The sequence below is a fragment of the Pelophylax lessonae genome (genome assembly GCF_965119305.1).
Source record: "Pelophylax lessonae genome assembly, chromosome: 13".
NCBI classification, from domain to species: Eukaryota; Metazoa; Chordata; class Amphibia; order Anura; family Ranidae; genus Pelophylax; species Pelophylax lessonae.
Window position 1 is genome coordinate 24,989,476 of NC_138780.1, and position 13,565 is coordinate 25,003,040.

The 13,565-nt window shown below is 31.0% G+C and overlaps 1 protein-coding gene across 2 annotated transcripts in view; it reads left to right on the forward strand.

The window, feature by feature from the left end:
• Window positions 1-13,565, forward strand: part of LOC309569588 (hepatocyte nuclear factor 6-like) — a 128,234-nt gene that overhangs the window by 79,906 nt on the left and 34,763 nt on the right. The window contains exons 1-2 of one of the 2 annotated variants that reach the window (XM_082275469.1): window positions 4,631-4,905; window positions 5,205-6,209. In XM_082275469.1, the coding sequence (XP_082131595.1) occupies window positions 5,270-6,209 (940 nt within the window). In that variant the 5' untranslated portion in view covers window positions 4,631-4,905; window positions 5,205-5,269. Of the gene's footprint in view, window positions 1-4,630; window positions 4,906-5,204; window positions 6,210-13,565 lie in introns of those variants that run through there. The other variant, XM_082275470.1, reaches the window with a different exon arrangement.

The following is a 13,565-nucleotide window of genomic DNA, read 5'->3' on the forward strand; positions in this document are numbered from 1 at the left end:
AGGGGCATTATATATGGGGTGGTCCTGGATATGCTTTGACCAGGTCCTCCAGCTATTACAATTTCTACAAATTGTTTTTAATCCTACACCCTAAAGACATGACCCTAGTGCAGTGATGGCGAACCTTGACACCCCAGATATTGGGGAACTACATTTCCCATGATACTCAACTACACTGCAGAGTGATAGAAAAATAGCCTAGGCTATATACAGCGCTTGCTGCAGAAAAACAATTAACTTAATGTATGTGAACAATGTTGAAAACGTATCTTTACAGTATAAGTGAAAATACAAATCAATTAAACACATGAAAATTAAAGTGGAGTTCCACCCTAAAATGACACTTTTGTCCATATTCTTGCTCCGGGTCACCTTAAAAAGAAATGGATAATCGCATTTTTTTTTAAATTTTTACTTACCTTGGATTAGAAGAAAATATACTTACCTTACTTCCTCTTCCTCCCCTCGGCGGCCACGGCGATTCGTCACTTCCTAGCTTGCATTGATTCCTGGGAGCTGAACGTCATCGCTCCCAGGAATCAATGCGCCTGCACCGGCCCCGACGTCAGTTCCGGTGCGCGTGCGTCATTCCCTTCTAAACAGCTTCTGGGCATGGAGGGATGACGCGCGCGCAGCACCGGAAGTGACGGCGGGGCCGGTGGAGAGCATCGTGGGACCGAAGAGGACGGAAGAGGACGCAGAAGAGGATCACGCTGGCTTCAAGCTGCCCACACCTGAGATGGCAGCGCTGGACAATACATTTTCAAGGTAAGTTTTTCTTCTTGCAGGTAAGTGCAACCCGGGACAGTACAGAGGCTATCCATTGTGGAATGTACTAGCCCTGACTGTCCCGGGAGTATTTTTATGTCATTTTTTTTTTTTAGGTGGAACTCCGCTTTAATAAAAAGTTCCAAGGAATTGATAAATAGATAAATAAGTCTTTTCCAGTGGTGATCAATATATGTGAATAAAATAAATGTAAAATTCAATAAATAAAGTCTTTTCAAGTGGTGATCAGGTGCAAGGTGCTTCCTGCTCAATAAATAAAAGTTCGTGCCTTCGTGACGTGGATTCCTCTTTTCCTGTGGCTTGTGGTCGAAATAAATGGCTTACCAGAATTGTTGGGTCCTATGTGCTGTACAGCACTAGGACCTACAGCGCATGGAGGCCGTTCAGGCCAGTTTGGGGATGCCCTTTGTGGATGATCCTGGTGGGATATAGGTTAGGTTCCTCCTTACCCGATTTCGATCCTCAGGATGTGGGGTTAAAAGAACGGCTCCAGATAGTGTATTATCGTTTTTAAAAGTTTATTCATCAAATATTCATAAAAATCGGAGCGAAGAAAGACTCAAACACCGAGTTTGCAGGCAAAGAAACTGCTTACAAACACCTCCTAGCAGAGTGGCGAGCGGAGTGTTCCGGCTTGCGTTCCACGTGGTGCGTAGCGTGCTGACGTGCGTTCCACAACCTTGACGCGTTTCGTCACTTCCTGTGACGTTTTCAAAAATTGTTTTTCTGCAGCAAGCGCTGTATATAGCCTAGGCTATTTTTCTATCATCCATTTTAAATCTACAGCTGCTGCCACACAATATATATTTTTATATCTATATCTCACTAATTACACACGTTTTTATATTTTTATCTTATATTTAAACAAAACCTTTTCCGAGGAGCGGGGAGATACACTAGTATAGTGTTATCTTTTTTCTATCTACACTGCAGAGTGCATGAGCATCATGGGAAATGTAGTTCCAAAACATCTGGGGTGCCAAGGTTCCGCCATCACTGCCCTAGTGCATGTGTTTGTAGGACCCTGATAGGACCATTACACTTCTTAGCTCCTTCTGGGCAGGTGCTGATGTAAAGGGTTCTAGATGCTTCCCAAAAGATTATAGGTTGAAGCTATGGGGTCAAGGTAAAGATATCACCAAAGTTGTGTCATTAGAAATTCTGTTGAAGTTACGCTCTAAGTGGCATCTACAAAATTATGATTCAAGATGCAAGAAATCATACAAAAACTGAAAAGGTAGTTTTGAGTAGAGTTGGGCTTCAGGCGTAAGCAGACCCCCTTCTCTGATGCCCTTTACAATGAAGTCACTGGAGACCTCATGGGAGGTGCAGTCATGCGGACCGTACCCATGGGCCTATGTACTGAACCAGTGTACCATTCAGTTAATCATTCATGCACTCTATTTAAAAGCTAATACACACTCCATCTAAAGCAGCCAGCATGTTTTGCTTTTGAAAGACATCTATGATTTATAGAGAACCTGTGTACCTGTGTGTTAACCTATTTAATAAATCTGTTTATTATATTAACTAATGTCGTTAAAATTTAATTGCTGTATCTTTACATTGCACGTGCACAGTATAAAAAAAAATAATAATTGTTATATTGCTGTTTCTTTTCTGTTAAAGATTATTAATAATAATAATAATTATAGTAATAATAATAATAATAATAATAATTCATAATCATACTTGTATAATACCAATAATGATGATGATAATAAAAATAATAATAATAATAATTCATAATAACATTTATGATCAATAATAATAATCCATAATAATAATAATCAATAATAATTAATAATCATACTTATATAATACTAATAATGATGATGATAATAAAAATAATAATAATAATTCATAATAACATTTATGATCAATAATAATAATAATAATAATAATAATAATAATAATAATAATCAATAATCATCAATAATAATTCATAATCATACTTATATAATACTAATAATGATGATGTTGATAGTAAAAATAATAATAATAATGCATAATAACATTTATGATCAATAATAATAATAATAATAATTAATAATAATAATCAATAATAATTCATAATCATACTTATATAATACTAATAATGATGATGATGATGATAATGATGATAATAAAATAATAATAATAATTCATAATAACATTTATGATCAATAATAATAATAATAATTAATAATAATAATAATAATACATTTTAATAATAAAATGAACACTCTAATAGTAGAGTGTGTGCAAAAGACTAACCTTAACCTTACCTAATTAGAGTAATAATTTATTCTATCATCAGTTATTGTTGCTTCTAACAGCCAATTAGGTTAATGCAAACAATATCAATGGCCACCATATATGTTATTGGCTTAGAAATATGTCTACTATAGCTATCTTATAGTGCCGGGGTCTTGGGGTGCTGCCATACTATCTGCATGGAGTTAGTATTTAGTCCCCATATACACGTGGGCTGCCTCTGTGTGCTCTCATTCCTCCTACCATCCAGGGGACATGAGTAGAATGATTAATTTCTATGTAAATTGTAACACGTAAGGTGTGACCACATAAAGTTCATTGCAGTAGAGACAAATGCAAATCCTGGGATTATAGTTTATAACACACTGTGGAATATGCTGGCACTATAGAGATATGAGCATTAAGAACAATGATCTAAATATGTCTTTGTGTTGTAGATTTCTGTGTCCAGAATTAAAAAAAAAAATATTATTGATTATCTATATTATGTGTAATAACTTGTAATATTTCTAGGAATTGTTATAATTTTAATTAAAAAAAACTTTAGCTTGAACAAAGGTTTGTGCGAACAAAGCCAAAAAATAGGCTACACTGGTGTTAAAATTTACTACAGTAATAAAATACACAGCGGTAATTAAATACATATATTTCATATACCTATATTATATTTAAATGTAAATATATAATATAAACACCCATCTATGTACTGTCTCTATCTATCTATATATATATATGTAAATATATTTGCATGTATATGTATATAGATGTGTGTGTGTATATATATATATATATATATATATATATATATATATATGTATATGTATATATATATATATGTGTATATATATGTGTGTATATATATATATATGTATATATATGTGTATATATATATATATATATATGTGTGTATATATATATATATATATATATATATATATATATATATATATATGTGTATATATATATATATATATATATTTTTTTTTTTTTTTCTTATTTAAAAAAAATGATTTCTTTATTTTTTATTGGGCACCTAATTTTAAGATGTGCCTATTGTGACCTAGCTGTGCTGTTGCTACAAAAGACAAAAGTCTTTGTACGTGTATATAAATCTCTATATACTGTATGTATATACTGTATGTAAATATATATATATATATATATATCTATATATATATATACATATATATATATATATATATATATATATATATATTTTTTTTTTTTTTTTTTTATTTAAAAAAAAACATTTATTTATTTTTTTATGGGCACCTAATTTTAAGATGTGCCCATTGTGACCTAGCTGTGCTGTTGCTACAAAAGACAAAAGTCTTTGTACGTGTATATAAATCTCTCTATTGTTATGCATTAGTTTCTCTCCACCTAAAGGCTGAAGGCTTCAGATTTCTTTGGGTGGGCTGTCGTCTTAATTGTCAAGAGGCAGGAGGAGGGGTCCAGCGCTTAAAGAGTTACTCCTGGCCGGTGTTTGATTGCACATCTGTCAGATTTTAGGCTAGTGACGTGTGGTAGCAGGAAACTGGAGTGTTTGGGACTAAAATCGATGAGACTTAGCTGTGGGCTGGAAGCAGAAGCAAGCAGGGGCACTGATCTCTGCGAGGGAGACAATATCACAATAGGACCTAGGCTAGAAGAGAAAGCTCTCTCTCTCTGTCTGTCTGCACAGCTAGGATCTTCAAACTCTCTCTCTGTGCAACGGGAGAGCCAATGCAAGCCTGCATCTCTGGTAATTATCCCTTAACAAACTGAAGAGCTCATTTACCCATAAAAAGAGGAACCTGATGAAGATCTGTAGACCACAACAGACTGATGTGTATCTGATTTAAAACCGCATTTCAATAGGTAAGGATCCGTATCAACCGTAAGTGCCTATATGTTCTTCCGTGTGCTTCTGTGCATTGCTGTACTGTGGGCATGTAGGGGTTAATATCTGGTGCATTCATAGTATTTGTAGTGATTGCATGTCACGGGGTTGATTTTTTTTTTTTTTTTTGCTGCGCCTATAAAATATGTTCTCGTTGGCTATCGGAATTTTGATACCAGTAAATGTCTAACCTGATCAGAATGTAGATGTGTTTGTAAGAGAAAAGAAAATTAGACAGGTTGGCCGACTTGTGGTCTAAAGCTGTGATTCTTTCCAGTCAATTTAGAATAAAGATTAATGGGACACAACTAGATAAAGAGGAGGATGTTGTAGCCTGAAGACATGAACGTCCAGTTGGGTTTGGAGACCGGTGAAGACATCTCTAGCTCAGGCCAAGAGCTGATGCACAATCAAGGTAGGACTTTGCATCCACCTGTACCAAGATCCTCGTTGGTGTCCAGTATGACCTCTGTGTTGGATGGAAGCGACTACCACCGCTCAGATCATCATCTGGCTACATCGTTGCACCCAGGGTTGGGATTTGGGGGTGATTCTCCTCCAGCGTCCGCAAACAGTTACACAACCTTGACCCCATTGCAGCCCCTTCACGAAAAGTTCCATCACCACCAGCATCATCAATGTGTCCCAGTTGGAAATGTCATTGGAAGTTTTACTTTAATGAGAGAAGACCGAGGACTTGGGCCTCCTAGTAACTTTTATAGTCACTATCCTAAAGATATAAGCATGGGGCAAAGCCTTTCGTCTTTGCCAAGCCCTAACCTGACCTCCATGCACGGTTATGGTCATCCTTCACAACACTTGTCCAATGAGAAGATGGTATCCGGCAATGGTTTTGATGCCCACCACAGTATGTTTAGCAGGATAGACCAGCACTTTTCAAGAGAATTGTCCCCTCCTCCTTCCTCTGGAGTAGGGTCACCCAACAACATGCACCAACATCACTATGTTCACCACAGGGCAGAGATTAACTGTAGACAAAACCCCCCCATGCCAACGCAAAGCACTACCCTCACAAGCCAGCTGGAAGAGATTAATACCAAAGATGTTGCCCAAAGAATTATTGCAGAACTGAAGAGATACAGCATCCCACAAGCTATTTTTGCAGAGAGGGTTCTGTGTAGGTCACAAGGGACTCTCTCTGACCTTCTAAGAAACCCTAAGCCCTGGAGCAAGCTAAAATCGGGAAGAGAGACCTTCAAGAGGATGTGGCGGTGGCTTCAGGAGCCTGAATTCCAGAGAATGGCAGCTTTAAGGTTAGAAGGTAAGATAGTTTATTATGAGCATGCTGGTGACTGGAACCTCGGGCAATGCAAGGAGAAGACTCACTCATTGCATAATGAGTGCACGAACACCTATAAAATGTATTAATCATTTCAAATTTGAATTGAAGTTGCTGCTAATAGTGGTAGTTAATTTTTATTTTTAATTTGAGGGGTTTTTAGCTTCTATAGTCAACGCCAATCATGGTTTTTAAAAATGATCATACACCTTCAAAAAATACTGCAAAAAATTGTGCACTGACTTTTTAGGCCCAGTGGGCTGTCAGAATATGTGTTTCGTATTTTTCGCACCCTTGTGCACAAACAAACATGGCGATTAAAAGTGTTGTGTCATCAAAAGGGTATTCCATCAAAACTGAAAAAGAACACATTTTTTAAACTCCCAAAGCTGCCCCCCAGGTGGGCCCTTGTGAGTGGAATGACATTAGTGTGACACAGCAGATGGCCTACAAGTGGCTCATAAGGCCTGAGCACTTTTACCATGCAAATTAAATGCATTTTAGTGTGTCTAATTGTATAATTGTATACCTATACACACTGATCTAGTGACAATGGCTTGTGTGAAATTCCTTGCGTTGTCTCTGGTCTGTCATAAAGAGATGAACTGCAAAATTATTTTCCACTACTTAGCTAGATTTCAATTGACAATCTATCTATCTATCTATCTATCTATCTATCTATCTATCTATCTATCTATCTATCTATCTATCTATCTATCTATCTATCTATCTATCTATCTATCTATCTATTTTTAATATGATATATATGAATATATATATATATATATTTTTTTTTTTCTCTTCTACTTCAATTTTTAAAATTTTCTCTCCTGTTAATAGAATCGCCTATACATGTATATTCTCATTGTGAAACATCTCTTTTTCTTTGTGTGTACTGTATGTATATATATATATATATATATATATTTTTTTTTTTTATATATATATATATATATAAAATCCCAGTAAGAAAATATATTCATTACAGACATATATATCTAAATTATATATATATATATATATATATATATATATATATGTATAATATATATATATATATATTTTTTTTTATATATACATATATATATATATATATATATATATATATATTTATGTATTTATATATTTTTATTTATACATATATATATATATATATATATATATATATATATATATATAACTCCCAGTAAGAAAATATATTCATTACAGACATATATATCTAAATTATATATATTATTATTATATATATATAGATTTTTTATTTTTATATATACATATACATATATATATATATATATATATATATATATATATATATATATATATATAAAAATATATATATATATATATATATATATATATAAAACTCCCAGTAAGAAAATATATTCATTACAGACATATATATGTAAATTATATATTTTCACTATATATATATATATATATTTTTTTTATTTTTATATATATATATATATATATATACATGTATATATATATATGTGTGTATATATAATTTATATGTATATATATATGTACATAAAACTCCCAGTAAGAAAATATATTTATTACAGACGTATATATGTAAATTATATATTTTTATTATTTTATATATATTTTTATATATATATTTATATATATATATATATATATATATATATATATATATATATATATATATACATGTAAATATATATATATATATATGTGTATATATAATTTATATGTATATATATGTACATAAAACTCCCAGTAAGAAAATATATTCATTACAGACACCTATAGGGACCTTCATTTTGGAATTGATGACGTCTACAACTACCCAATATGGATCATTGACTCTAATTTGTGCACAAAATTTTTAAATTGCAAAATTTGATGATTTACTAACCTGATAGGGGTTTACTGATATCCGTTTTTTTTTATCAGCATTTTTAGCCTATATATTGTAGACCCTAAGGGAAAGCAATGAGTCCCCTCTGTGCGCTCTGGTTTGCGTATTGGAAAATGCATGCTAATTTTCAGCCAACAAAGAAAAATCTAATTAATTGAGATCCAATATTTGCTTAATTTACCATCAAAGTTGATGACGACTGGTGAGGAGCATTTGGCCTAGTCAGTCAGCCATCTTGTGCTCTTGAACCGCGGTGGTTATAATATCTTTAGAAGTCTACTACTTCTATTTCATTGAACATTTAAATGGATTTTTTTAAGTAATTCTCTCAGCAGTGAAAAAAAAAAAAAAAAACTTCTTAAAATAAAGTGACGCTTTGCAAATTTGGGATTTTCTGCTTGGCAAAAGAATCCAGGAAATACCTCTTTATGATCGTGATCTATATCGCTGTTTTATCACAATGGCCTGTGGCTCTTTAGTTTGCTGATAAGTCTAATGAACATGGATACCTATATGAGTATGTCGTTGAAAATTAATTACGATGAAAGGTAAATGTCTTTGTCTTTCGGCAGAGCTTCACAAACCTGCACTTTCAAAATGGCGGCAAGGAGGACAATGCACTGGCAAATAATGCTAGTTTGCTATTTTAACCTATTTTTTATTTTTTTTCAATTGATGTATTTTATCAGTATTGAAGAAAACAACATAGGCAGAAAGCTTTTTTTTTTATTTCATGCTGTATTTTTTTAAATTTATTATCAAGTTTAGAAGAGTAGTTCAGGAGCTTTAACTGAATTGTGCACTATATTTTTGTTGCAGATTTTTTTTTTTTTTTTTAGGTAAGTACAGTATGTAGGCCTTTATTCTTATTGTGGGTCCCTTAAATAAACTCCATATGTTTAAATATTTGATACTATTTATTTAACAAGAATAAAAGCTATGTTTTAAGCTCAACTTGAAGATGAGCGCAATAGTTATGATACACTTATACTGTAATAGTCCCAGAAACCCAAATGTTTGCTTTATATTTTTTAAAAGTCAAAAATTATCATTATCTGATGGAAAAAAAAGGTCTTTATAACAGTGGATATTTTTGTAAAATTAAAGTAGTATGCGCCTATACGCCAAGTGGGCGTGAGTCCATTTGCAAAAATTTTAGGAGTTGCAGGCCGATTATTTGTTGGCTAAAATTGAGATTAGATAATCAGATTATTGTGGTTGAAACATTGTGATTTTATTTTTTAACTTTAAGTGTCCTATATGAATTTAAGAAATGTCTAAATTATTTTAGGGAAGAAAGCACTTTTTGTATACCGCGTCGATTAATTCTATTGCAATTTCTTATCTAGAAATTCTTGACAGTGAAACATTGACCAAAGAAATAATGATAAGCAAGAGTTACATAGACATAGATTATTGACAAAAAATTGAAAGTCAATCAACCCATCCATTTCACGTATTTAATGCTAATGGAATGATTTACTTAAGATTTGGAATGTCACAAAGTCCATATTTATTTTTGTTTTTTTTTAATAACTTCTAATCCAAAAGCAAAATTATATATATTATATATTATATTAATATATATTATATTTTTTTATTTTTCAATTTGGATTTTTTTGTGACCATCCTCCCAATGTTGATCATCCTCCTAAGTAACTCATCTCATGAGCCACAGAGACACCTGCTATTACAAACTTAATACAATTTAGTAAGTTCAGTAGAGGTTCATAAAAAAAAAAATAAATAAATAAAAATAAAATCACACACTCAACCACACATGTACACTTCTAGTGTTATTAACCTATAAAGGGCCAATATATTTTTTTTTTTAAATATTAGTGGGTTCAAATTACAAACTCTAGACTTAACAAGATCTAGAAAAAAATAGGGCCCTCAAAAGATCTATTTTTTTTAAATTTGTTTACACTATTATATTAAAAAGCTATAGAATACAGTAATTTTATTATTATAGTTGTATTTTTTTTTATTTGGATTTTATATTTATATTTACTCCTAGGTAACTCCTCTAATGAGCCACAGAGACATCTGCTTTTACAAACTTAATACAATTTAGTAAGTTCAGTTGAGGTTCATAAAAAAAATAAAAATAAAATAAAAACACACACACAACCATACTTGTACACGTTTACTGGTATTATCCTATAAAGGGCCAAAATATTACATTAAATATTAGCGGGGTTCAAATTACAAACAAATTACAAACTTAATACAATTTAGTAAGTTCAGTAGAGGTTCATGAAAAAAATAATTAAAAATAAAAACACACACACAACCATACTTGTACACTTTTACTGGTATTATCCTATAAAGGGCCAATATATTACATTAAATATTAGCGGGTTCAAAATACAAACTCTAGGCTTAACAAGATCTAGAAAAAAATAGGGCCCTCAAAAGATCTATTTTTTTTAAAATTTGTTTACACTATTATATTAAAAAGCTATATAATACAGTAATTTTATTATTATAGTTGTATTTTTTTTTTTTTTTTGGATTTTATATTTATATTTACTCCTAAGTAACTCATCTCATGAGCCACAGAGACACCTGCTTTTACAAACTTAATACAATTTAGTAAGTTCAGTTGAGGTTCATAAAAAAAAATAAAAATAAGATAAAAACACACACACAACCATACTTGTACACTTTTACTGGTATTATCCTATAAAGGGCCAAAATATTACATTAAATATTAGCGGGTTCAAATTACAAACAAATTACAAACTTAATACAATTTAGTAAGTTCAGTAGAGGTTCATGAAAAAAAAAAAACAATTAAAAATAAAAACACACACACAACCATACTTGTACACTTTTACTGGTATTATCCTATAAAGGGCCAAAATATTACATTAAATATTAGCGGGTTCAAATTACAAACTCTAGACTTAACAAGAACTAGAAAAAAATAGGGCCCTCAAAAGATCTATTTTTTTTAAAATTTGTTTACACTATTATATTAAAAAGCTATATAATACAGTAATTTTATTATTATAGTTGTATTTTTTTTTTTTTTTGGATTTTATATTTATATTTACTCCTAAGTAACTCATCTCATGAGCCACAGAGACACCTGCTTTTACAAACTTAATACAATTTAGTAAGTTCAGTTGAGGTTCATAAAAAAAAATAAAAATAAGATAAAAACACACACACAACCATACTTGTACACTTTTACTGGTATTATCCTATAAAGGGCCAAAATATTACATTAAATATTAGCGGGTTCAAATTACAAACAAATTACAAACTTAATACAATTTAGTAAGTTCAGTAGAGGTTCATGAAAAAAAAAAAACAATTAAAAATAAAAACACACACACAACCATACTTGTACACTTTTACTGGTATTATCCTATAAAGGGCCAAAATATTACATTAAATATTAGCGGGTTCAAATTACAAACTCTAGACTTAACAAGAACTAGAAAAAAATAGGGCCCTCAAAAGATCTATTTTTTTTTAAATTTGTTTACACTATTATATTAAAAAGCTATATAATACAGTAATTTTATTATTATAGTTGTATTTTTTTTTTATTTGGATTTTATATTTATATTTATATTTTCTCCTAAGTAACTCATCTCATGAGCCACAGAGACACCTGCTTTTACAAACTTAATACAATTTAGTAAGTTCATTAGAGGTATATGAAAAAAAAAATTAAAAATAAAAACACACACGCAACCATACTTGTACACTTTTACTGGTATAATCATATAAAGGGCCAAAATATTACATTAAATATTAGCGGGTTCAAATTACAAACTCTAGGCTTAACAAGATCTAGAAAAAAATAGGGCCCTCAAAAGATCTATTTTTTTTAATTTGTTTACACTATTATATTAAAAAGCTATATAATACAGTTGTTTCATTATTATAATAGTATTTTTATTTTTTTAAATTTGGATTTCATATTTATACCTGTTAGATAAAACTGTTATGCAGAGATTTAGTAGAGGATAGTATAAAGGTCAAAATAATATTGATCCCCCATATCTCAGATGGTACCGCCTCAAAAAATAAATAAATAAATAAATAAGTTCATAAAATGATTATGAATTAACCAAAAAATGTTCCCAACAAATAAATAAAAAAAAAAAAAAAAAAAATGGATCTGGGTGGGCCAGGTGGTTCCTTCCTGCCATTTATGTCTACAAAGCTTGCACACGAACAAAAGCCCTCAGTGGTTTTTAACCTTTTTATTGTCAGTGCATTAAAGTGTGAATTGCTGCAGCCCCCTTGCAAGAGGAGTGACTGTGACACACCGGTCGATGAAGCAGCTCAGAAAATGAACACAGTAATGGTAGATGTAAAATATTACCCCAACAAAAAGGGTAATCAACCCGCTGAAAATTATTTAAAAATAATGTGTCATCCATTTATTTATTTCTTTTTTTTTTTTTTTTTTTTGTAAGAATTTACTCGCACATCCACTTCACATTCACAGATCCCTCCTAATGAATATTTATGAGGACGAAGGCAAAGGAGTCAGTGCCAAATCTCCAGCTGAACTTTACTCACTACAGCAATGTAAAACGTATGAATGCTAGTAGATGGTATGAATGTTGATTTAATCTTCCTGTAGTGTTAAGCAACACGTATATAAACAGAAAATGAATTTCAAACACAAATGTGTTCTTTTAATTATTATTTTTTTTTTAAATTGGTTATTTAAATTTATTAAACAAAAAAAAATACAATAAAAAAAGTTGCAAAGCAAACATTCTCCTAAGCTGGGGGCTTGAAAGACTACTGAAGATCCATGAAATATTGTTTAGATGTCAAAGATATGATTTTTAATAAAATAATTAAAATTTTTAAAATGGGTCATAAGCTTGTAAAAAAAAAAAAAAAAAAAAAAAACCCAATTTAGATGGACAGCTATCTTAAGTGCGGTTAGATCATTGTAATGCGCAGCGAATAATTGATTGATGTTTTTTTATCGTACCCCTGTGCGGTACTTTAAACCATGCTTGTTTGTCCACATTACATGTTGAAGCATGGGGTTTTAATTATGCTAAGCTTTCTACATAGGCTTACATTAACAGACATTAATAGGGGTGTATAAATTTTAAAAAAAAATGTAGTTAAATTTCAGGATGGTTAGGACTACTGAAGATCCATGAAATATTGTTTAGATGTCAAAGATATCATTTTTAATAAAATAATTAAAATGAGTAAAATGGTTAATAAATCATAAATTTCAGGATGGTTAAGACTGGCCTTACAACAATTCTGCTTTTGTGGCAAACATCCAATCAGCTTAATTTTTTCCTTTTTTTGTTTTTGATTAATCAAATTCCTCTAAATCTGATTGGCTCTTTTGCATTAACAGACATTAATAGGGGTGTATAAATGAAAAAAATAAATAAAAAAAAAGTAGTTAAATTTGGGGATGGTTAGGACTACTGAAGACCCATGAA